General features: G+C 33.9%; 2 protein-coding genes and 1 long non-coding RNA gene across 4 annotated transcripts in view; 2 read left to right on the forward strand and 1 right to left on the reverse strand.

The window, feature by feature from the left end:
* LOC147405535 (heterogeneous nuclear ribonucleoprotein Q-like) overlaps positions 1-27,684 on the forward strand; it is a 75,360-nt gene that overhangs the window by 10,800 nt on the left and 36,876 nt on the right. The gene's annotated exons all lie outside the window — the stretch shown is intronic.
* LOC147405537 (protein SIEVE ELEMENT OCCLUSION B-like) lies at positions 10,008-12,214 on the reverse strand. The gene is made up of 4 exons (XM_086432713.1): positions 12,089-12,214; positions 11,844-11,983; positions 11,180-11,671; positions 10,008-10,785 (listed from the first exon to the last, which is right to left on the reverse strand). Exons 1-4 carry the CDS (start codon positions 12,207-12,209, stop codon positions 10,168-10,170), a joined length of 1,371 nt encoding a protein of 456 aa, XP_086288839.1. The 5' UTR covers positions 12,210-12,214; the 3' UTR covers positions 10,008-10,167.
* LOC147405538 (uncharacterized) lies at positions 16,590-18,154 on the forward strand. The gene is made up of 4 exons (XR_015175739.1): positions 16,590-17,199; positions 17,318-17,484; positions 17,660-17,743; positions 17,974-18,154. It is a non-coding gene; the product is annotated as an uncharacterized LOC147405538 (long non-coding RNA).

Here is a 27,684-nt window from a genome sequence, read left to right on the forward strand (position 1 = left end):
TTATACGCTTTTGAACGATAAATTAGTTGCAAAATATCGTGAGAGAAATTAAAGGTTTGTCACAAAAAATAAAAAATAAAATAGTAATAAAAGTAAATTATTATTTAGGGTGATGTAGGGATGCCCATCCATATTTTCTATGAATATTTGAGGTACCCCAATGTTTACGAATTGAAGATCAGATACTGTTGCCCTAGTCTTCTATGAAAGACTAAAATAAAATTCCTTTTTTTTGTGAGACATTTTTGCGCAATAGCTAGGTAATTGTTAATGTGTTCCAGTCATAATTGTCAATTTTAAAATAGACTATACGTAAGTTTCAAGTTTCTAATTCAAGCTTCATTAAAATTTTTATAATTACAATTATAAGCTTTTGTATTTAGTTTTAATTCTTGTTATATTGTCTTATTTTTATATAAAATTAAATTTTCATATTATATTATTAATGGAGGTCATAATATAAAGTACTTCAGAATTTAGTATTTGTTTTAGTACTACACAAGGATATTTTAATCCGTTTAACAAAACCCAACGGTTGAAATAATAAAAGGGATTTATGATGATTTTGAAATCTTTTCTATTAGGTAATTTTTTCTTTAAAATAATGCATAAATGATATTGGCCGTGGGATCCATTAATTTACGGTGCTTAGTGGCCAATTATACCGTATTTACTGTGGGAGCATCTTCTTTATAACAGTTTTAACATCTTTGATTTTCTATATGTGTCGTGATGGAGTAACATTATTCAAATGGACATCGATTCACACATTGCTGATGTGGAGGTGCAAACATAGACATAAATGCTTTTCACTCGTATCTCAATGAAAAGCATCTATGGTTCCACAATCGATATGAAGGAATTCTCAACAATTTCTACATTTGGAAATCCGACAAAATGAAGAACCATGAGAATCTATCTTGTTTAAGTAATCCTAAGAATCGGAAAGCATATCCATTGAAAAGCTAAAGTAGCTAAAACCTTCTCCAAGAAAGTAATAGAGAAATAAATTATTGGACAATTTCCATTGTCGTGGTTCGCACATGTTGTTCCTTGCTTGTGTAGTAAAAATAAAAAATATTCTCTAATTCTCCAAGGAAAATGTTTTCATCAGTTAGGGCTGCCAATGGATCGGGTTGGACCGGGTTGCTATGGGATGTAAGCCATAATTGCTCTGATAATAGTTGGATCAAATCCTTGTTTGATTGTAGCTCTTATCGGATCTCAAAAGTAAACCTTATCGGGAACCAAATTCTTGATCTAGATCCAAAGTTATTAGATCGGAATGGATTTTATTTGGGGTTTGATCCAATCCATTGACTACCCAATAGTAAGCTAAATAAATAAAGAGCTTCTATTGGCACCCGAACTTTTACTTAGAGCACTCTAATTAAGAATAAAGAAAATAAGTAAATGGTTGAAAATGAGTAAAGCCGATAGAAGTTCTCTCTCTTCTAGATTTATCTTATGATTGTAAAGTAGTCGTTTACAATCATAATTGTAAATAACGACTGAAAATTTTTGAATGAGTGTTATAAGGTTTTGTTGCGTTGAGATGATGCTTTGAGCTAAACCTTTGTAATGTTTGAATAGTGTGTTTACCCGTATTCATATCCGGATTCAGGCCGGATATGTGTTTACCTGTATTCATATCCGGATTTTAATTTGGATTCAAATCCGGATCCGACTAGTTCAAATCATATTCATTTTTTTTTATAACTTTAGTTAAACCCATATCCGGATCTCATCTGATCAAATTAATTGATTCGGGTCAAATAATTTCAAACCATTACAAAGTAATTTATTAAAAAAATGTGACTTAGATGTAATTTGAACTTAAGACCACTCCCCTTTTGAAAAGAAGCTTTGACTACTACACCTAATACTCATTTGTTTACAAATTATAGACTAAAAAATATAACATATAACATACAAAATAATATATTATTCGGATATAGGGATGGGTTTGTATCAGACCTGTATCCAACTTGGGTCAAAGGGCATCAACCTATATCTGACCCATATTTTAATTCGGATATATTTGAAGAAATAAAATCTACTAAAATTCGGATTTGAATCAGCTGGATTTCAAATAAAATCCGGCTCATTTGAAGTCCTAACCATGGGAGTAAAGGTAAAAACGAAGAAATGATGTTTTTTTGGGGGGGAAATGGAGAGGGACGCATTTGTATTTTCAAGTGAGGTGCGTTTTGGGGAAAGGTGAGCGCACACCGCCGGTGTACCAACCAAAATAATATAGTTATTTTACCTCCCAATTTAGTTTGAATAGTTATTTTGTGATGCAGAACACATCTCAGGAAAACCTTGTAGTACATCTTTTTGGATCCATTGGTCCATGAATTTGTGACCCATCTTTTGCTGGGTTTGCACACCAAAAACTAGCTTGATTGATATTTCATTATTTCAAAAAATAACTAATCCAGTGGTTAGTTATCATCCAAGAAAAATTTAATGGCTAGGAATCACCCATCAAGCTTTCAAATGTGTAAGTCGTTAGGGATATCAACCAAATAGTTATAGGATCAGTGGGCCCAAAAGAATGTGCCACAATGTATTTTATCGAATGATATCAAGCTTTATTTTAATGACAATGGTACAAGTAAAAATTTGACGACAAAATTTCCAAAGATTCAAATAATAAAAAATCTTTCTAATGATATCCATCCTCTTCTCTTAAACCAATTTATATTAACAATCAATAATCACATAAATCTTTGGCATGTTAACGGGTAGGATTGGGATGGGCTTTTGTACGTCCCTAGCTCATGCCAGTATGATATTGTCCGTTTTGAATTTTACCTTATATGTCTTTCTATTGCAAAATAACAAATGAGTTATAATGATATCTCATATTACTACCCTTCTGAAAGGGGGGGAAATGCAATTGAAAGCAGGAAAACTATAAAAATGAATGGAAGTAACTAATGTGAAGTACCTCGCAATAAAAAAGGGTGAGGAAAACTAACTCAGCTCAAATGAACGAAGATGATTAGAGATGGAAAAATTCTCAAGCTAACTGGAAGGATATGGTATATCATATCTGGAGTATTTGAACAAGAGGTTCTACAATCTTCTTGTTGAGAAAAAAAAAAAAAAAACAATCTAACAGAATCTGAGTTTCCACGTTCTTCAGATTGGCATCAACTTCAACAATCAAGTGTTCCAATCGTTTTGATTTTGAGAAACATGATGCTTGTGCAGTGTGCAAGATGCTTCCCTCGCCTAACACCTTGCTGGAAATGTTCATCAAAATAATTATAATATGCCTTGAATTGGCATGAATTTCAGGTACAAATGTAACCACCCATTTCACTATAAGAACTCTAATAAAGATTTTAACTCATCAACTATTCTTAAACTAGTTATTGTGTCAAGGAAAATCCAGAAAATAGCATTGTAAATTTGTAATAATATTGCACACCAAATATTACGATCAGAAGTGATGGAAAGCTTCAAAATCAAGCACCGAAGTTAGAACATCAAGGATTAGGAACATGGAGAATTCCATTACGAGATCACATTACACTCACCATAATCATTGTGCTAGAACATTTTCAAGCAAAAATTGCTAGCCATATGCCACATCCGAACTGTTTTGTCTAGTCAAGATGGGAGCAAATACTGAAATTGAAAGTGAGTCCAGTCAACCTTAATGAAGCATTGGAATGGACAAAAATACATGGGTAATGTTAGCAACAGAAATACATAGGTATTGTTAGCAACTTGGGAATCATTTATGTCGACACTAAAAGGAGATAAATGAGTAAAATTATCCCAAGCTACTAGATGGTACACCCATAACTAAAGTTGAGGAACTAAGAAAATAGACTTTATAGAAAATACAAGTACTGAAAGTTGAAGGGATGAACTTGAATGCTGCCTTTAAAATTATAGGACTCTTTTCAACTTTATGAGGAAATATTAGCAGTATTGAATGACATAGTATACCAATCATATATTACAAAATAATAGATATAAGAATAATTTTTGTTTAGTCAATTCAAATATCCAACAACCAATTAAATCCATTCTTCATGACTAATCTATTATACAAAATTTATTATTATTATTATTATTATTATTTATTTATTTATGGATAATCTATAATCTATTTTGTTTTAGTAACTAATGACCAAATTATATTGTGTTTTGTTCACTGTTTTGTATGGAAAATACAAAATACATCAATGCGATAAAACTTGATTATGTCAAGGGCAACATCTCAAGAACATTTAGAGATATAAAAAAAAAAGATTTACTACTAGTATTCACCATGTATGTGGCAGTATTCACCATGTACACCATATAAGACACAATGAGTTCGGACTTGTCAATGTAACAATGACACAACACTATTAGGGGTTTTGGTCATGTTGACACACACTGACAAGGATGCACATGGAGACATTTATGTTGACATTTTTTAAGGTGAGCAAGAATTTTGCTAAAATAAATTACTAATTACATTAATAGTTGTGGCCTAAAGGTTGGGGCATTTAACAAGATTACTCTATATGTTAGGTTGTATTAACTTAAGTAATTTTTCCTTTATATAATGACAATTCATAGATTAGAAACATGGATAGAGAAATCCAATAAGGCCCTATAATTGGATGAGAGAAAAAGAAACTCCATAGAGTAGTACATAGAGAAATAAGACTCTCCATAAGATCTGGTCTTTCTACGCTGTGTAGAAGAAGAGAATTCACTGACCTCTTTATCCCTTTTCTTACAACAACAATGTGTGATGAGAGCTAAAATACATAGCACAAGAACAAATAGTCGAAATATACAGGGTTCACCTTCACAATAAGATTCATTGATATCAGCAAGCATGCTAGAATTTAAAAAAAAAAAAAAAAAAAAGCCATTAAAATCCAAAAAAAAGGGTCAAAATTTTCAAAACAATCCTAAACATATCCCACAGTTAACAAAAGTGTTCAATTTAAATCACATAGATCTTTATCTTAATAATACACAACAAAAGACCACTTATTTTTAGTAAAACATAACTTTGATGAAGTATTAGAAGTATTTAGAAATGGGGAAAATGATACCTTATTAGAATAGTTTACTACTATAGACTTTAACAATAAAACTTTAACTTCTTAACATTACATTGTTATTATTAACCTTCATATACACAACTATTGGTGTAAGGCGGTCCTCAAACAGCCCTACAACCCATGCATATAGATTAGTTGCTGGTTTTTAGGGGTTTGAAGAGAAAGAAGGCTAGGAGGTCAACTAGGGTGTGGGGGTTTTCAACTTAGTTCCACGAAGCAATGGCTAGGTGAGGTAATTGGTGTTTACTAGAAGACATAAGGTATGAACTTTTTTTTGTTTGTTTTTAGAGGGTACCTAATGTAACAAAGAAAAAGTGCTATGTTTTTAAAAGGAAAGTGAATTCCTTATGGTGTAAAATACTGTACCAATTAGGGTGCACAAAATTAAGACCCTAACAATGATTCGATGAACCATCCTCGTTGATTTTGGACCATGCTGCTGATTAAAGGATGAATGTCATCACAAAATGGTTAGAATTTTTCCAATGAGGGAATTTCATACTACAAGTCTACTTGTATAGTGTTTTCCTTTACACTATATTGTTGGTCCCAAGCCCTTATAGAGGAGGAAGGTTGCCTTAGATTGGCAGCATATATGAACAATTCACACCGTTTACATAAATCTTGATCATGCAAATTCATGACAAGAATCATTTAGCTGACCCCAATTTTTTTGGATAAGGCTTCAATGATAACAACAAGCAATCCAACAATCTATATGAGTGGGTGTATGTGTCCGCCTAAGCACTCAAAATAATTTTTGCTATAATATATAAAATATGTAGTTGTTAGGACCCCAAATTCCAAACTTCAAGAATCAAATATTATAGTTACTTCCCAGATGAGAATCAAACAATATAGAAAGAAACTATGTAAACTATTCCACAGGTGGAAAACACATAATTACTTGCTTTAACACCTAAACATATAAAAATTTGAGATTAAAGAACAGAGAATCTTGTAATTGTTGAATGTGATTTGTCCATGAGGACCTAAGTCAGAAATATAAATTAAGCGGATTGACTTGTATGAGATCCATAGATTAATGTGATTAGTCGGTAGATTAATGTAACTAAGCATCTTGAAGTAAAAATCAGGATCTTTAAAAATAAAAATCTGAACCAATTAAAATAAATTTATTACTTATGATCCCAATTGGAAATTATATCTAAAATAAGACGATTACCTAGTGTCTAGTAAGGCATCTTCGGAAGATCAAGTGGCAAGTACTTCTTCCCATAAACTGCTCTCAAAATCGTTTTTATTTTTTTGCTTTTGCGAAATTATCATTAAAATTTGATCCAAATGCATCCAATTCGTCCATGGATTAGTCCAATGAATCCATATGTGCTTGTGTGGTGGTCTACATAAAACAGGTCGATCAACCATGGATTAGTAATAGTGATGATGATGATGATGAAATGTAGAATATTGCGAAAAAATGCATAAATAAGTTGAGGACTATACTTGTACACCGAGGGTGCTTGGGGTGGCATGCAGGAGGATGTTTTTGACAATATGCAAAAGAGGTTTGACGTCAACTTCAAGACCATCTGGTGCATGGGTGCCCTGGATTTGCCTCATCATCACATTGTCATCAGATGATGAGAAGAGATGACATGCGCTCCTCATGATTTGCTGTGGAGGCTCCACTTTCTGTATTGACATCAGTGGCGACTGCTCATTCCTCATCAGTTGTGTCCCATGCTCCACTTTCTGCATTGGCACCATTGGCACCAGTGGTGTGTGTGTGAGTGCTCACCCCTCATCAGTTGCTACGGCGCAGGCTCTACTTTCTACATTGGCACTAGTGGTGCGAGCTCATTCCTCGTCACTTGTGACAACAAAGGCTCCATTTTCTGCAATGGCATTAGTGATTGGTGATAGCGATCGCAATTGGTCCTCAACGGCTGTGCAGGATCCACTTTTTGCAATGACATTAGTGCTGGGCGATCACGATCAGTCCTCTGCATTGGCTGTGCAGACTCCACCCTTCTGCATTGGGACTGCAGTTGTTTTTGCTTCTATTTTTTCTTACACAGAAGAGAGACAAGAACTTGAATGGGAGAGTTAGGAGGGAAGAGAATGTATGGCTGGTGTGGTGCTAGTCTTGTTTCCTACCAAGCTTATACAGCCTCATAAAGCCAAATTGAATCCACTTCTTTGCTTCCAATCAGGTCTAAAGAATTGCCTGATTGCTCTATTGTGGGTCCACCAGGTATATCTTTACAGGTGTCTTAAGCTTTATTAACTTCTTCTACAAACTCCTAAACCGTGGTGTCTAAGTAAGCAATCTTTCATCATCATTTTTCTTTTATGAATTGATGGTACGATACACGACAGTACGTTAATAAAGTAGTTGGCTGCTTTACTTGATACCATAGTTTTATGTTCTAATCATTCATACATAAAAAAAAAATAGTAAAAAAAGTATATTATTATTAAAGGTCATGTCTAAAATTATTCAAATGTACATCGATTCACACATTGCTGATGTGGAGGTGCAAACATAGTCATAAATACTTTTCACTCGTATCTCGATGAAAAGCATCTATGGTTCCATAAACGATATGAAGGAAGTGGACCCTTCGACAAAATGAAGGACCATGAGAATCTGTCTTGTTTAAGTAATCCTAAGAATCAGAAAGCATATCGATTGAAAAGCTAAAGTAGGAAAAACCTTCTCCAAGAAAGGAATAGAGAAATAAATTATTGGACAATTTCTGTCGTGGCTCACATGTTGTTCCTTGCTTGTGTAGCCAAAAATATTCTCTAATTTTCGAAAGAAAATGTTTTCATCAGTTAGGGCTGCCAATGGATCGGGTTGGACCGGGTTGCTATGGGATGTAAACCATAACTGCTCCGATAATAATTGGATCAAATCCTTGTTCAACTGTAGCGCTTATCGGATTTCAAATTAAACCTTACAGGGAACCAAATTCTTGATCTAGATCCAAAGTTATTAGATCAGAATGGATTCTATTTGGGGTTTGATCCAATCCATGACTACCCAATAGTAAGCTATATAAATAAAGATCTGCTACTGGCACCCCAACTTTCACTAAGAGCACTCCAATTAAAAATAAAGAAAATAAGTAAATGGTTGAGAATAACTAAAGCTGAGCTGCCACTAGAAGTTCTCTCTCTGCTAGATTTATCTTTTGGGTTTAGGATTTTATGATTATAAAGTAGTTTTTAACAATCGTAATTGTAAATAGCGACTGAATTTTTTTGAATGAGTGTTATAAGGTTTTGTTATGTTGAGATGATGCTTTGAGCTTAACCTTTGTAATGTTTGAATAGTGTGTTTTAATTTTTAATTGGATTGTGAAAAATTATTTAAGAAATTGGGGTGTAATAAGTAAAAGCTAGGGTGCCAATAGCAACTCTCAATAAATATGGTGCGGGAAGATAGTTCATTAAGTAGGCCTTGTAATAATTCACCTTGTAAAAATAATTACATAGGTAAAATCTTAGATGCCGTTGATTCCTTAAGATTTACCTCCAAAAATCAATCTTTGTTTATCTCGATTAATACATACAATTGAAATCAAACATAAAACTCACAAAGAAAAAGAAGAGAGAGAATAAAATTCACAAGATTTGATCATGTGGTTCCCCACAAATTCAGACTATGTCTTGGGACTCTAAAGAGTCATTCCACTATTCTTGAAACTCTTATAAGAATTTTTCTACAATCCCTCTCCTCTGATTTGGCTACCCCCTTAAATAAATACAAGGACTAAACCCTCAAAATAAGAAGCAACATGTGATAAAGAGAGGGTGGAGGGCCATGGTGGAGAAAAAAAAAAAGAAGAGAGATGATTGGGGGGGGGGGGGGGTGAAGAACGACCATGGGTAGGACTTTAAATGGGTCGGGTTCGGGCTGGATATGTGTCTACCCATATTCATATCTAGATTTTAATTCGGATCCAAATATGGATCCGACTAGCTCAAACCATATTCGATTTTTGTTTTTTTGTTTTTTTTTGTTTTACTTTAATTAAACCCATATCAGGATCCGATCTGACCGAATTAATTGATTCGGGTTGGTCGGTTCGAATAATTTCAAACCATTACAAAATAATTTATTAAAATATGCGACTTAAATGTGATTTGAATTTAAGACCTCTCCCTTTTTGAAAAGAAGCTTTGACTACTATACCTAATACTCATTTGTTGAAAAATTATAAACTAAAGAATATAAAAATATAATATATAACATACAAAATAATATATTATTCGGATATAGATGGATATAGGGATGAGTTCGTATTCGACTTGTATCAACTCGGGTCAAGGGACATCAACCTATATTTGACCCATATTTTAATTCAGATATAGTTGAAGAAACGAAATCCGCTAAAAATTAGATTCGGATAAACCGGATTTAGGATAAAATCCGGCCCATTTTAAGCCCTAGCCACGGGAGTGAAGGTAGAAATGAAGAAATGAAGAAATGAAGAAGAGGGGGTGTTTTTTTTTTTTTGGGGAAATGGTGTATTTTCTTCAAGTGAGGTGCGTTTTGGGGAAGGGTGAGCGTACCATGCATGGTGTACCAAGCAAAATAATATAGTTATTTTACCTCCTAATTTAGTCTGAATAGTTCTTTTGTGATGGAGAACACATCTCAGGAAAACCTTGTGGCACATCTTTTTGGACCCATTGGTCCATGAATATGTGACCCATCTCTTGTTTGGTTTGTACACCAAAACCTAGCTTTATTGATCCAAGAAAAATAACTAACCAGTTGTTAGTTATCATCCAAGAAAAATTTAATGGCTAGGAATAACCCATCAAGCTTTTGGATAAAGAATGTGCCACAAGGTATTTTATCGAATGATATCAAGCTTTTTTTAATGACAATGGCTCAAGTTGTTACAAGTAAAAATTTGACAACAAACTTTCCAAAGACTCAAATAATAAAAAATGTTTCTAATGATTTTGTGATTCTATCAATCCATCCTCTTCTCTTAAATCAATTTATGTCAACAATCAATAATCTCATAATCTTTGGCATGTCAATGGGTAAGATTGGAATGGGCTTTTGTATGTCCTTGACCCACACCAGTATGATATCTTAGTCCGTACAACACCTATACATGAGAAGCTTCTCCATAGGGCGGCCACACTCAACACAGACTATCAACTCTGGGATTCTCCCGATAGTCCCTGGGAGTATGAGATGATTGCAGTGGAGTGGGGAGTGAAGGTGTTGGAGGTGATCTTTGAGTGCCGGTATGAACCCTTTAGGTTCCACATACCTTTTCCATTTATCAAACTCAGTGAAGGTTGTCAACATTGTATCTCCTTTACCTTTGGCCATCTCAGTCGATCCTCTACTGATCGTTGCCCATCCTTGATTGCTTCCATCAAAGGTAAGCATCGTCATGATCTCTTGCATTATTGGATCATTTTCGGCAGTCTTGCCTAGTTGCATTTTGGAGTAGCACATACTCTCCAAGCGGACCCAGAAGAACCATATGGATGTGAGGTCTTGAAAACAATGACTAAGATGCTCCACAGTAATGCTGGCAACATTCCTCCTCACTCGCTCCCTGGGATTGCTCTTCCCTACGTACACCATCTCTAATGAAATACGAGCCGCCGCTGCAACAGCTTGTGCTGTGGCTGTAAATTTCCGTATCCACTCAAGATCTTCTCCTCCATACAAACAAATGTATTTGTTTGCAATAATCTGTATGGAAAAGCAATTCAACACCATATCAATATGTGAGTCTAACACACACCTAATTTTCCAAATTTAATTATTCTATCATCCATTATATTATATTTGTACGTACATATTATGTATGTAAGTATTTACAACATTTAAAATATTGTATCGATTGAGTGTTTCTGTTAATGAAAAAGTCAATACGACATCTGTCGATACATTCGACAAAAATCGATACGTTCTGATACATACACGATACATTCCTGAAACATTCGAAGTTCGGGGTCAATGTTTCGTAATTTGTATCGGTCTAGCCGACACCCATATGTATCGACCGATACATTTTGATATTTTCAACCATGTGTATGTATGTCTTTGTAAGCAAAAGTATTGAAAGTTCTAGAGATGTACACACCGCATTTAGTAATTCTGGATCAATGCCGTCAACCAATAATTCGATACCCCAAGATTCATTATTCCACAGGGCTTCCTCCCTCGAGCTAGTGAAAGGGAAGGCGACACTTCCCCATATCCACATCATATGGAGTGCATTCAAGCACACAACCCTTCCTTGTAGGTCCAACACCACCAGGAGAGGCTTCTTTCTAAAGTGCCACACTTCCTTGATGTATTTGATGACCGCTGGATCAATCAATGTAGGTTGATACACTATAAACCATGACATCTGCATATGCATGGCCTCGAATTGTTTTTGTGTCTCTTCAGTCCATGGTGTCAATTTGTCTACGACTGGGAGCCACACGACCTCATACTGATGCTCTGGCCTATGTGGGTTTTCTCGTGACTCCCTGTGTATCTCATTGAGGATTGAAAGCTCGTCGTCTGATATGTCAAGGTCTGATATGAGCACTAACAAGTTCTTCCTCCTTAGTATCTCAAGGCTAACCTATTGGTGTCACACAATGCAACAAGATCATGTTATTAGGCATATATGTCTCACATGGGACATTTCTGACTAAGGTCCATATGTGGAATGATTTAAATGGAGGGTATAGATTGATTTCAACTAAAATGAAGAGTTAATGTGAGTCAAAAGGAATTAGGGTTCAGAGTTAGACCCTTCTTTTGTTTGAACAATCAAAGAGTGGCAGATCGTCTTTAGTATAAAACAATGCCCTTAGTAAATTCATATTGTCAATGTGGATTGTGTCGAAGAGGTGTGCAAGTGTCTGACAGGCTTCGAGGTGTCTCTTGTCATCTGCATCACATAGTTATCTTTTGTCAGTCCAAAGTTGTCTCATTCTATCGTGTGTGTGTGTGTGTGTGTGTGTGTATTCATATAGATGAATTGGCTTGTACTCACCTATGTATTGATAGCAATGAGCTAGTTGCTTTCTAAGATGGTCATGTATGCTTCTGATGTATATATAGCAATGAGCTAGTTGCTTTTTAAGATGGTCATGTATGCTTTTTAAGATGGCCATGTATGCTTCGGATGTATTGATAGCAATGAACTTGAATGCGAGAGTTAGGAAAGAAGTGAATGTATGGCTGGTGTGGTGTCTAGGCATGTTTCCCACCAAGCTTATATAACCTCATAAAGCCAAATTGAATCCACTTCTTTGCTTCCAATCAGGTCTAAAGAATTGCCCGATTGCTCTATTGAGGGTCCTCCAGGTATATCTTTACAGGTGTCTTAAGCTTTATTAAGTTCTTCTACAAACTCCTAAACCATGGTGCTTGAGTAAGCAATCTTTCATCATCATTTTTCTTTTATGAATTGATGGTACGATGCACGACAGTACGTTAATAACGTTGTGGGCTGCTTTACTTGATACCATAGTTTTATGATCTAATCATTTGTACATAAAGTTGGGGATTTTATTCGTTGCTTCGTTGGCTTATCATAGAAAGGTTATATACCCTTTCGAACCATAAATTAGTTGGAAAATATCATGAGAGATATTTTAAGTAATCCTAAGAAAACGAAGGACCATAAGAATCTGTCTTATTTAAGTAATCCTAAGGATCGGAAAGCATATCCATTGAAAAGCTAAAGTAGGTAAAACCTTCTCCAAGAAAGGAAGAGTGAAATAAATTATTGGACAATTTCCATTGTTGTGGTTCGCATGTTGTTATGGGATGTGAGCCATAATTGCTCTGATAATAATTGGATCAAATCCTTGTTGACTGTAGCTCTTATGGGATCTAAAAATTAAACCTTCTCGGGAACCAAATTCTTGATTTAGATCCAAAGTTATTAGATTGGAAGGGATTCTATTTGGGGTTTGATCTCATCCATGACTACTGACACTACGTGAAAACTATGAAAATTGAAGGAAAAATTTGTTGGGCGGCGAATTTTAGAAACTCAAATTTGATGGCCATGGGCCCACAAATTTTAGAGAAAATTTGCGCAAAACTATTTCCCTCTCTCTCATTTGTGTTTTGTTCCCTCTCTCTTACTCTCTCTGCATTTTTTCCTCTGTCTCTCTCTCTCTCTGTGGTTCTTGAAAAGTTCTCCCGATTGTGAGAATCTCTCTCTGTTTGTTTCCCTCGACCACATCTCTCTCTCTATAGCCAATCGATATCTTGATCTCTCGATTTCATAGATTGGTGGATCCATAACATTGTTTAGTCTATTGAAGATGAGATATTTCCTTCTAAATCTCTCTCTCTCTCTCTCTCTCTCTCTCTTCGAAGAACGAACTCAAAGCTCCATTAGTCTGATTTGGTTGTTTTGCAAAAAAATTAATGGATCGTGAGTTAAAGGATCTTGCACAGAAATCAGTGAGTTTTTCTCTCTCTCCTCAATTCTACCAAAAAATCTTTTTCTTCGATCTCTAAATAAAAAAGAATAAAAGAAACCCTAGAATCCTCTATTAAATCTTCTCTTTTTGTTGAAACTTGCCATTAAAGCACCAAATCTTAGGTAAATAGTGGTTAAGATTGAGTAATGGTTGAAATATGGTAGTTCTCCTTTGGTTACATTTGATCTGAAGGTTTTGATTTCAGAGATTCATTTGAGGAGGTATCAAGGATACTCGATTTTGTGGGCAAAAGTAATTGTTTGGAGATTTTGATGAGTTTAGTATGAGACTGTGGAAATGACGTCATGAGACTTCAAAGGTTTTATTTATGTACTTTTTTATTTTCTCATCTTTTAACTTCTGTTTTATCTAAATATTTACTTGTATTTTGTTCTTTTGTGCCTTTTGATTAATCTCTTAATATTGTTCTGTGGAGCAGCTATGGAAGAGAATTTAAGATCTATATGCTGATTTATAATTTGTAAAATTCTTATAAATTTGTGCCTTGGTTACAATGTGTAGAATTAAGAATCTTAAATGCTTAGAAATGCAAGAAATGATTATGTTTTCCTTTTTTCCTTCAAAGCTTTGTTGAATGAAAGATCTTTGTTTTCAATAGGGTTGAAGTGGGATGGATTAGTGGTAAAATTAGCAATAAATATTTCAATATTGGGACTAACTTTCAGTCAAATTTTGGTGTTCCTAGTCCTTAGTTAGGTGTCTATATATGAGAATTAGGAATGAATGCTCCAATGAATTCTAGAGACTTGGGCTTAGAGACTTTTTTCAAACAAGTGGCTATGGATTATTTTACTTACTAATTCATTTTTATGCTGAACATGAAGAGTAGCAATTGTCACCAAGTTTGTTTGCAATATTTTTATGTATATATGAGAATTTAATTTTATGTTTTATTATTTGAAATTATTGAGTGGTTTTCATGCCTCTGTTTTCTTGCTAGGTTGGAGAGATCGAAAAGCAAATATATAAGAAAAATAAACTACTCAAAAAGCTACAGGTATTGATTTCCTCTTCTTTTCATTCTTCCTTGTCTTATGAAGGTTTCCATGTTAGTTGTTGTCAATATTTAGAGTACATTTTTGTCCTTTTTGTTTCTAAATTAATCTTTCCTTTATCGTCTTAATCATTTATTTGAAAAAAAAAATAGAAAAAAGTGAGTTTCTCTCCATTTCTCTAGTTGGATTGAGAGAAATGGAGATGTGAGTTTCTCTTGTTTGGATTGTTAAGTTCAGGAGAGAAAAGAAAAATAATGGAGAGAAAAACGGGCTAGTTTTTCGTCTTATGAGCATATTGTAGCTTCATGCTTTGATCATGTGTTAAGAATGCAAACTCAAAAGTATTAATTTACTAATTTTACCTGTTATTACTTATGACCATCTTATATCTATTGTTTTCATGCATCCTTTTGGTCTTGCATCAATTTGTTTCATGTTTGGAGTCATCATCCTCTCTACTTAAAGATATTATGATTGAAATTTTGTAATTTGTAGAACTTTGTGCACTTGGAAGCGGAGCATTTCTAATCTTTTAGAATACTCCAGTATTTTGTAAATAAAATATCATTTTGTCAACCTTGTTGCGCATTCTTTCGTATTGTCTATTATGTCATTAAAAAAAAGTAACAATCTAAATTGTTCATGTATTTAATGTGATAGATTTTAGAATTTAAAATACAGTTTTGCACTACGAGAGCTGATTGAGGAGAATCGTGCAGCCATCCTAGCAAGACAGCTCTTCTATGATCTACATTGGCAACACAATGCCATGGATGACTTGGGAACCACACAATACCAAATGTTTTCTAAACCATTTGATTGGTATTGATTCCACAAGGCCAATGCACTGGTGACACTTGACTTAATGCAGACACCAAGCTCCCTTCAGGTTCCTTAATAACAACATTAAAATGGTCTTGCTTCATACCCTTTTACATTTTAACGTTAGTAACAACATTTAAATGGTCTTGATTCATACCCCTTTACATTTTATATTTATATAAAAACACATGGAGTTGAATTCGGTAAGATGTACAGGTTTCCCTCCACACATCTTCTGATTGCAACCCTTATTTGGACCGACGGTTGGCTCAGATGAAGTCTACTTTGAAGCTCAGCAGAGGGTACCTCACCGATGAGTGGCGTAAAAGAGATTAGAGACAGGGAGATGGAGAGGGCACTTGAGAGAAATAGAGAATAGGGAGTGGGATGTGTGCAACCATCAAAACAGTTCAACACTTCCTGGCAATTAGATCTACTAGTGTGTGACTCATTGGTTTTTGTGTCATGCCTTATGATTTGTGTTATAATAAACGTGGTTGGCTATGTAAATAATGCTTGTAGTGTAATTATCATCACTACGTATTTAGTAGTACCTATTATGGGATTCATAACAATTTCCATCAGTTAATATCATCAGTAGAACATATCGTCGTCTCATATTTTCATCACTTCAGATCAGTCCTTCATCATCTTCGCAACTGTATTCATGGCATCCGACGGTCATTGAATCAAGTGAATTCTCTTTCTCTCTCAACATCTTTCATAATATTACTATATGTCTCTATTTCTCTCTCTACATCTTTCATAATTTTACTAGCAATGTAGTGTAAAGAAACACTACATAGGACGTATGCCTTTTAGGATTGTAGACATTACAAAACAAACTTATACATGTGGATGTGTATTGCTGTGTTGCATGGAAAAATATAGGGAGGCCACTTCTAGTTGCACAAGGGGGATATGAAGGTCGTAGATGGTGAGAAAAGAAATTAGATATTTTAAGTTGCTCCTAGTAACTTATCAAAAATTTAAGTTATTCAGTATTTCTTTTCTTCCTTTTTCTCCACCCATTTAGCATGTCTCTTTACGATTTGTGAATTATTCATAAAATGACCCTAAGCAATGCCATTACTTGAGCATCGTGTTTAAGTGCTATGAAATAATCGTCATGAACCCACCTTCACCTCATTTAGTGTTGATTAAGACATTAGAGATTGATGCTTCATCCAAGTGGAAAGTTCTCTTTCAGCTAGCTTTGCTTGCTTGTTTATATGTGACATATTATCTTGGTGTTATAAGGACAATACTACAGGTTTTACCATATGATAGATATATATCATCCGATCAGTGGGATTTGATTCTGTGATTTCTTTCATTCAGCAACTCATTTTTGTTTTTTATTTGTTTTATTATTTTCTTGTGTCCAAAATATTGCCATTGCTCATATGTCTAATAAGGATTTTTTTGTCCTGTAAGTCTCTTGATCTGATCCATTTTTTAGACAAGTGATTAATAATCATGTCCATGGCATGTATGGTCTAGATGGTGTAACAAGCTAAGTATATTGATACAGTCGTATCCATTCTCCTCGTATATTTTATTTTACATTGACAGGATATTGTATGGTAATACAAAGTATTTTGTATCTTTTTAGATTCTTGATACTAGTGTTCTTGTAAGGCTGAGACCTGCTTGGAAGGATCTCTGGACCTACATAACTGCAAAAGGTCGCAAGCGTTTTGAGGTTGATGTTTGCACAATGGCTGAAAAAGATTATGCTCTAGAAATGTGGAGGCTTCTCGACCCGGATTCAAATTTAATCAATTCAATGGAACTACTAGATCACATTGTCAATGTCAAGGCCGGTGAGTTGCGTAAATATAAAATGCATTTTGTGGCTTAGACAGTACATGGTGTGGGTGTGAGATGATGAATAACCATGGCTTCTTGTTTTCTCAAATTCTTTGTGGCATTGAATACTAGATGGAGGCATGAAGGTGCATGCAAACAACAATAAACAAGATTTTATTTAGATCTTCAGCTCCATGTCTTGATTCCCTCAAACTCCAGCCAGTAATCAATCACTGCCACTATATGCACCACCAATGCCAACCAGCTTTGCTGCCTGATGGAATGCTCGGCTGTCCATGGTGAGATTTAAATTTTCTTATTCTTCTTTTGGGTTTGCCGAGACAATTTTAAAATATCACATTATGGTTTCTTTTGTTCTTTGTCTATATTACATCTTTGCAAGATCATGATTGAATCATCAAATGAAGCTATCTCATTTTAATTCATTGATAAAATATTGTCATTATATAACAGGCCTTCTATAATTGGGCAATTGCCATCTTTGACCGGGCAAAAATGCATGATCGTACCAAAGAGGCAGAAGACCTATGGAAGCAGGTCTGGCTTTTGTATTGGCTTTGTATTTTCTATTCCTGATGTTGTCAATACACTGATATTTCAATGATTTGGGTACTAACAATTAGTAACATTCCTACATTGGTCATTTTGTTTTCGGTAACAATGAAATGTTGCTATATAGGTCATGTTACGTACCTTTTTTGCTATATAGCTACGTTTTCATATTACTTTAGGCTGATTTCTCGATGTACCAAACATTTTTCGTGTAGGTACAAGAGTGCTATTAGGATTTCTTTGAGAACAGTGGCAATGGAGGGAAAATCCAAACCTTGAGGAAAATAAGAGGACACGATAGAGCGGAGAGAGCCAGAAGAGATCAAAGACATCACGACTATTTGCTTTTAATTATATTTTATTTCTAAGCAATTATGTGACGTAATTTCATTTGTAAGTGCCCAATTGCTTTAATTAGAGCTTGCTTATTAATGAAATTTCAATATATAATATGAATTTTGAGTTATTTAGTTTAATTTGGAGCTTGTTTTATGATTTTTATTTAGTTTTTTATTTTTCTGATTTTTTTATTACTATTTCATTTATTGTGATTGGTGAATTAGAGGGTTGTTCTGTTGTTTGTTAATTTGGAGCTTGTTTTATGATTTTTTTTTTTTTTTGTTTTTTTGAAGCTCATTCTCCAATAATTTGATAGTTCAAGGCCGTAAAAAAAAAAAATTCTACAAAAAAATATTTGACAGGCATATTTGACGGGTTGGTCCATCAAATTTCTCAAAATTTGATGGGTTGAGATCGTCAAACATGGGCTTTTTTCACATAGTGTGACTACCCAATGGTAAGCTAAATAAATATAAAGCTACTACTGGCACCCCAACTTTTACTTAGAGCAGTCCAATTAAAATAAAGAAAATAAGCAAATAGTTGAGAATAAGTAAAGTTGAGGTGCCAATAAAAGTTCTATCTCTGCTAGATTTATCTTTTGGGTTTAGGATTTTATGATTGTAAAGTAGTTGTTTACAATCATAATTGTAAATAACGACTGAAATTTTTTGAATGAGTGTTGTAAGGTTTTGTTACGTTGAGGTGATGCTTTGAGCTGAACCTTTGTAATGTTTGAATATTGTGTTTTAATCTTTAATTGGGTTGTGAAAAATAATTTAAGAAATTAGGGTGTAAGTAAAAGTTAGGGTGCTAATAGCAGCCCTCACGATATATGGTTTGGGAACGTAGTTCATTAAGTAGGCCCTGTAATAATTCATCAAGCAGGCCCTGTAATATTAATTACATGGGTAAAATCTTAGATGCCGTCGATTCCTTAAGATTTACCTCCAAAAATCAATCTTTGTTTATTTTGATTAATACATACAATCGAAATCAAACATAAAACTCACAAAAAAAAAAGAAGAAAGAGAGAGAATAAAATCCACAAGGTTTGTTCATGTGGTTCGCTTCAAATTCAAACTATTTTCTGAGGCTCCAAAGGGTCATTCCACTATTCTTGAAACTTTTATAAGAATTTCTCTACAATCCCTTTCCTCCGATTTGACTCCCCCTTTTTAAAAAAAGCTTTCCCCTTAAATAAGTACAAAAACTAAACCTTCAAAAGAAGAGGCAACATGGGATAAAGAGAGAGTGGAGGGCCATGGTGGAGAAAAAAAAAGATATATTGAGGGGGGGGGGGGGTGAAGAACGGCCACGGGTAGGTTTTAAAATGGGTCAGGTTTGGGCCGGACCAATATCCATATCCAAATTTTAATTTGGATCCGATTAGCTCAAACCATATCCGATTTTTTATTTTTATTTTAATTAAACCCATATCTAGATGCAATCCGATTGAATTAATTGATTCGGGTCGGTCGGGTCGAATAATTTCAAACCATTACAAAGTAATTTATTAAAAAATGCAACTTAAATGTGATTTGAACTCAAAACCTCTCCCCTTTTGAAAAGAAGCTTTGATTACTACACTTACTCCTCATTTGTTGAAAAATGATAAACTAAAAAATATAAAAAAATAATATTTAACATCCAAAATAATATATCATTCGGATATAGGTGAATATAGGGATGAGTCCATATCCGCCCCCATATCCAACTTGGGTCAAGAAACAACAACCCATATCCGATCCATATTTTAACTCAGATATACTTGAAGAAACTAAATTTGCTAAAAATCGGATTCAGATCAATCGAATTTCAAATCAAAATTTTGCCCATTTTAAGCCCTAGCTGCTAGAGTGAAGGTAGATACGAAGAAATGGAAAAGAGAGGGGGTGTTTTTTTTTTGGGGAAATGGTGTGTTTTCTTCAAATGAGGCGTATTTTGGGGAAAGGTGAACGCATCACACACGGTGTACCAAGCAAAATAATATAGTTATTTTACCTCCCAATTTAGTCTTAATAGTTATTTTGTCATGCAGAACATCTCAGGAAAATCTTGTGGCACGTCTTTTTAAACCCATTGGTCCACGAATATGTGACCTATCTCTTGTTGGGTTTGCATACCAAAAACTAGCTTGATTGTGAAAGCGCCATCGATCCGTGGGGTGTGCAGATCCACTTTCGATTTTTGAGGTTTATGAGTCGCTACCTAGTTATTATGATCTAGGAACCAAATATTAACTCTACCAATAGATAAGATACTAATCTACATAGAGAATAGGTGCGGGGATCAAGTTACGGGGTTTGAAGGTGTTAGGCACCAACCCTGCCTGGCAAACGTCGGTCTCTACTTTTTTCAAATAATACTACGTTGCAAAATAGACCTAAAAATAAAAATAAAAAAAATAATAAAAGCAATTACCTAGTAGATTATGACAATTCACTCAATACTGGTAGAGAGTGTCCTTGTTATTCCTTCCTCACTGGATCTATTTCTAATCTCCAAATTGAAGTATCTTTCTTCTAGATCTGAGTGTTTCCTAACTTTTTTAGAGATTTCTGGATGTTTTTGGAGGGTTTCTGAGGGTTTTTTGAGTAAAAACTGGGCTTTGAATGATATGTAAGGAGTTAGGACTTCAAAATTAGGATTTGGAGAGAATTAGAGAGATTTTTTGACCTAATTTTTCTAGGGTTCATTTTGACCTACGAAATTAGATTGTGGAAGCTCCTATTTATAGATTTTTTTGGAAGAATTAAAGTTTGACTAGGTCTCATTTTAGATAAGGTAAATTAGGATTTTGACTTAAGTCTTATTTGATTGACTAGGTTTCTTTAAATTATGATTTTAATTAGGATTTTGACTAAAGTCTTATTTGATTGTCTATGTTTCTTTAGATTAGAGTTTTAATTAGGATTTTGACTTAAGTCTTATGAGATTAACTTGGTCTTTTAAATTAAATTTTTTAATCTTGCGTACAATGAAAGAATCTATTTTTAAGTTTTGTGGAGAACCCCTTATTTATATCTTTAATTATTTGGACCCCCAGATAGAAGGATATTTTAATAAATATCAATGGGGATCCATTTAAATAAATGAGCAACCATCAACAATTTTGCTTGAAGGCTTAATTGATTAATTTATTTGGTTCATATTTTTAAATTTTAATTAGGATTTCACTTTACGTTAATTAATTTTTTAATTATTAATTTTGAAAATTTAAATTGTTAAAATCGAAAAATTATTGTTTTACCCCCAAAGAGGACTTTTGTATTGAGTAGTTTTTCGATGTTTTGGAATATTTTGGAATCGATTTTTCGTAAGAAATTTGATGAGATTATTGGTTTGTGTCACTTATAAATTTTTTGACGTGAAATGATTGTCAACTCTTATGAGGGGGTATTTTTATAATTTTGTTAAATTTGGTGAAAATTGACGGAATGGTTTATTTGGTTTCACTTTGTTGTTTTATGACTTCGAAAGAGTTTTCATAAGCGTAATGTGGGCTGTAAGGATGTTTTGATATTAGGGGTATTTTGATAATTTAGGTCATCTTTTAGTGATTTTTTATCGTAAAACTTCTTTTTGTCTGAAAAATGTTGATTTTTACGTTTTGAATAGTATTTTCCTAGCATAGCGTGGTTTCTAGAGTTTTGTTTATTTGAGATACCTCATCTAAATTTTGAAACATATCTAGTAATATATATAGCATTGGAATAATCATCCATCATTGGGAATCGTCGCGATCAGGTTGACGAGTTGGTTAATCCGGCGATACAAAAATGAAGTGTCTACAGATGTCCCTCTTTTATAGAGGATTTAAGAAAACTAGATAGCAAATCTATTTTTGTAGATAGTGCGATATCCAAATGCTAAGGCTAGTGACAGTTCATTTTGCAGTCTGATTTAGCAATTCGTCGGGACATTCGGATCATTGAGGGTAAAACTCTCCTCAAACTAAAAGTTGTCAGGTCCTCGAGCACGAGCTCTTATTGATGGCGTTAAATCCTTGAATTTTGAAAAATTCTCTCTGACTAATACAAAAGTGCATGTGTGTGCAATGGTGTGATACTTACTGAGTATTCTATCGGATCATTGAGAATAAACTCTCATTGATTAAAAAAGAACTTCAGATCCTAGAGATCTCCTCTTACTGACAATGATTCAAATTGAAATACGCAATAATGAATTATGGTAAGCTTAAATAACGAGATAGGTGATGTAGAAATTTCATTAAATCCTATCAAAATTCTTTTTTAGAATCCAAAAAAATTTGAGTCTCATTTATCAGACTCAAACTTATTGGAGCCACACTTCTCGGGCTAAGGTTTATTGGAACTTAAACAATCCTGTCAATTTATTTTATGATTCAAAATGTTAAAGTCTCATTTCTTGGAGTCAAACTTAGGTTTGTAGGCACTTCAAGAAAACCTACTCATTCTATGATTAAAAAAGTTGGAGTCTCGTTTCTCGGACTCGAATTTAGATTTGTAGGTACTTAAAAAAATCTACTCATTCTATAATTCAAAAAGCTGGAATCTCGTTTCTCAGACTCAAACTTAGGTTTGTAGGTACTTCAAAAAACCTATTCATTCTATGATTTAAAAAAGTTGGAGTCTAGTTTCGTGGACTCGAACTTAGGTTTGTAGGTATTTCAAAAAACCTACTCATTCTATGATTCAAAAAGTTGGAGTCTCGTTTCTCGGACTCGAACTTAGGTTTGTAGGTACTTCAAAAAACCTACTTATTCTATGATTTAAAAAAAGTCGGAGTCTCATTTCTTGGACTCGAACTTATTGGAGCCACGCTTCTCGGACTTGAATTAGTTAAAAACTCGGTATTATCAAGTTCAAAGTTTGAAAGATTGGGCCTTTATTAGCTTATCATGCATCTGGATTCATAATTATCATTGGACTTCGCTGGACTTTTAAATTTTTGTAAGATTTTTCTTTTTATCATGTGATCAAGAATGAAAATTTCAGAATCACAGTTATTCTAAAAAGATGCCCCTAATTTCAAGGTTGGCTTCTAACTAGAACTTGACTATGAAATTGATGAAATGGATTGCACTTGAAAAATATGAACGAGCAACTATAGACTCTAATATATGATAAACAGAAGAATCGATATTCATTTATATTCAAGACTCTTAAGATTATCATATGTGCAATAAGGAATTTGATTAATTTCTTTTGACAAATACTGAACTTAAAATCTTGATGATTATTGGAATAAAAGATCTTTATTTTCAAAGTGGTCGATGGTTTTACATTTTCCTTTGGCGAACACTTGGACAAGTAAACATACTCTTAAATATCCTTCAATATTCAAGATGACTTCTGAGTTTCTTCGACTTCAACACTATCTTCATCAAATGTGAGCTTTCAGCTAAAAATGAATGTTGTGACTTGAATAATTTTTTATATCCTCTAGTAAACTTCATTCTAGATTTTTCTTCTTGATGGGACATTTCCTCCCATTTGATGATATATTAATTTTTGCTTAAATCGCCACTTCAGGTTTTAAATCTAGCGGGCTTTATTTTTCTTCTTTTGATAATGTCTTGATTTTTGCCTATGTCACCTTTTCAGGTTTTCAACCTAGCAAGCATTTTTTTTTTTTATGGTTATGCCCTAACTTTTGCTTAAGTCGTCCTTCCGGGTTTTCAACTTAGCGGGTTTTGTTTTTCTTCTTGATGATCTTAAATATTTAACTCGACAACTTCTTGGTTCTTTGGACCTCAATAGAGTCAATTAGCATTCAAGATGACTTAATAGGTGGGCTTAGGATATGGTTTAAAAAGAAAGGTATAATGTTCAACTTCCCAAAATGCCCCTAGTTTGATATTCTCTTTTTTCTGTCAATTATTTTTATTCTCATTTTTTCTAAATGCCCCTAGTTTGGCATTTTTTCTTTTGATCAATTCTTTTGATTTTTTTTTCTAGTGCCCCTAGTTTGACATTCTTTTCTTCTGAACCTTTCAATAGGGGATTTTCCTTTTAGATGACATTTTTCTTAAGAGAATATATTTTATTTTGTGACCGGGCCTGAAGTAACTTCTCAGGTTGCCTACGTACCCCAAATATTTCTTTTTTTTTTTTTGGATCAGGTCAAACGTAGTTCATACTAGAGTCTCCTCCCAAGGTTGGTTGGTATAGTTTATAAAGAAAAAGCTATTGAATTTTTTAAAGGTTATGAGGGGTTAAAAATGTTATCTTTTTATTGGTAAGACATGAAAATGGTTCGACCAAAGAAGACCTCTTTTGGAGAAATGCTACTTGAATTGATAAAAGTTTAGAGAACTTGATGCCTTGATTGCTCTGTCGAGTAAAGTCTTATTTTGAGAAGAAGTAATCTTCAGTCTTCTTCTACGGAATTGAGTGTGGTTGAGTTTTTTGTATTTAACTATTCAGCTCTTCTAGAACTTCAAGAAAATCTTTTATTCTTTTATGAATGAGAACTCTAATTTCTCGAGTGAAAAACATGGTGGATTCTTTTTTACGGATCTTAGCACCTTTGTCGATTATTTCAACTGCATCATTCTTGATCGATGAACTTTGACTTTAAAAATCACCATCGACTTTATGCCTTGATCTGTTTTGGTGCAATCTATCAATATATCCTCATGAGGCCATGTAGGAACGTTATTGAGTTTCTTAGTAAGTTTATTATTTTCTTATATTCCCCTAAGGATAATGTAGTATCCATTTGCATTTTTTGAGTGTACTCTTTAACTCTAATATTTATCATGTTCGATTTGTGAGCCTTGAGTCATTTCTTATGTTTGATTTTATGTTTATATCATTATTGCACGCATGATAATTAAAAGCTTCTTTATTTATTAGAAGAAAAAAAAAATATAGATTCTAACTTGATTGAAAGTTGAAAATTAAAGAAAGACTAACGTTACTGAAACAACTAAATGAATGACTAATGAAGATTGAATTGAAACTAAAAGAAAACTTAGGGACGTTTATCTACAAAGCGGGGAGGTCCTTCTCGGTGAATGGATTACTTGAACTTGACACTGATACTTTGACTAGACACTCTTTTGACAATCCCAAAGTGGTACAAATGGCGATTTAAAGTGTTTAGAAATAATTATTACCTGAGTAGAAATATTTCAAGATTAACCATTGATTATGAAGGTTTGATTCTTAATCACATGATTAAAATTTTGAGATTAGCCTAAGTTCGGTGTGAAACATTGAATCCAATTGCACTATAAGTCTATAGTGACCAAGAAGGTGAGAAAGGTTAGTCACGGGTCTGAAGACATGAAATGTTCGCAATGAATCTCAATGCTACATTGTTTGGAGTCGCCACCATTCTTTTTTGAAAATGGGTGTGAATTGACACCTAAATCAATTATTTTAAAAACCATTTTTTTCCATGACATTGTAGTGACTCTCATGTGTTGGAAATAATAAGGTCTACCTAAGATCTAGGTAAGGACGTCCGGTTAGAGGATGGAAAAGGTGTTAGACACCCCATCCTTTCCACCAAAGGTGATTATCTTGCTTGGCCATTTTATCTTGTAAAAAAACTTAAGAAAATAAATACTAAAATACATGATAATGCATGATAAGGGTGGTGTGTGCATTGGAGTGAAATGTCCCCTTAACAAAGGACTTTGATTTCAACATGACATTAAGGGCATTCTATGGAAAAGAATGACCCATGTAGTCACATTAAATTTATGAATATGAATGTAGGTTTGAGTTTTTAGAGAGACTCTATGATAGAGTTCCCTTGAGGCCACAACTTTGATGTATGTATGCATGGCTAGAAACTTAGTGTTTCACCCCATCAAGAGGGTGACACATTTCTTCATCATTGCCATGCATAGGTGAGTGTGTGCATTGTGTACAATATGATGCATGATTTTAAGGTAAAAATAGGCTTCAACCCCCATCATTTTGATCGAATCTTAGTCTAATCTATTGGGGATGGGAGAGGGTATACATTACATCTTAGGGATTTCTAATAATAAAATAAAAGGAGAGGGTTAGAAGAAGAGAATGCAAACTTTGAAATAAGTAGACTACATGTTAAATCCCACCTTGTCCCTTGATGAACTTGAACCTTGAAAAGTAGGCTTGAGAGTTGAGTGAGATGGTTGAGAGTTGAGTTGAAATTTAGAAGATGAGAGAATGAGTAGAGATTTTGGTAAAGTTTTAGGTTGAGAGATGAGGGCTTGAGAGCATGAGTTGTTCATAGAAAATGAGAGTATTTATAGAGTTTTTGGAGAACTTTTGGGGATGAAGTGGTCCAATTCTAAAAATAAAGAACATGGACATGAGGTTTATGTTATTTCTTTTTGGATTTTTCATTTGTATGAGGGTAAAGATGACATTTGTGAAGAAACCCTAAAAATATTATTTGATCTTTGGTTTTTTGGTAAATAGAGATGAGAGAACAAAAATACTTTTGGGAGGGTGAATAAGGGAGTGACATGTGTAAAAGTGGAGTGGTAGGTAAAAAGTAGATCTTAATTCATTTGTAAATAACATATAAAGTAAGGGTGAAAGTATATTTTTGAAATGAACCAATGGGAGAACAAAAATACTTTTGGGAGGGTGAGTAGGAAAATGACATGTGTAAAGGTAAAGTAGTAGGTGAAAAGTAGACCTTGGTTCATTTGTAAATAACACATAAAGAAAGGGTGGAAGTATAATTTTGAAATTGACTAATGGGAGAACAAAAGTATTTTTGAGAGGGTAAGTAGGAGAATGACATGTGTAAAGGTAAAGTGGTAGGTGAAAAGTAGACCTTGGTTCATTTGTAAATAACTCATAAAGTAAGGGTGGATGTATGTTTTTGAAATGGACTAATGGGAGAACTCCATGTATGTACTTGAAGATTCTCACCTTTTGAGGGTATGATTGGAAGTTTTCTCACCTTTATGGATTATTACCAAATATCAAATAACCTTTTTGGTTTGACTAAACTTTTTGAGAAGGGCATTCTTGAGTTTTCACAAATGGGAAATTGACTCTCCAATTAGATGATGCATTGGGTATTGAGGACTTATGGGAGATCAACATGTGTCATCTTTTGAGGGGGTGTGAGAGAATGGGCTTAGAATGGACTTGGTATTGGACTTAGGTGATAGACTTGGGTTATGGACTATGGACTTTAAGAATGGGCTAAAAGAATGATTTTGAATTTGGGTTAAAGTGTAGACTTTGTCTTGGGCTTAGGTTGGATTAGAAAATGGACCTTGATTATGGTATGGGTGATGGATCGGTTAATGAGGAAAGGATATTGATCCGGGTTAGTTCATGATAGGGGTTAGGAAATTAGAGTGGATTAGGGACAAGGTTGAGCATACAAAATTATATGACATGATGCATCTATGAATGTATGCATAAAAATGATGCTAACTAGTAATGTGGATCCGTCGAAAATCTTGAGTTCTAAATCGGAATTAATTTGAGGAAATTTGAATTTTCTAACAGGTTCGTGCAAATTGGGATGTCTACAAGGTCTACCCTTAATTGGGATAGAACCTTTGATCAGACAAATTAATTTGACTCTAAGATCGAATCTTTTTTGTATAAAATAGTTTGAATCTTTGAAAGTAA

This window comes from Akebia trifoliata, chromosome 3 (genome assembly GCF_017979445.1).
Source record: "Akebia trifoliata isolate Shusen 1 chromosome 3, ASM1797944v1, whole genome shotgun sequence".
Taxonomy (NCBI): Eukaryota; Viridiplantae; Streptophyta; class Magnoliopsida; order Ranunculales; family Lardizabalaceae; genus Akebia; species Akebia trifoliata.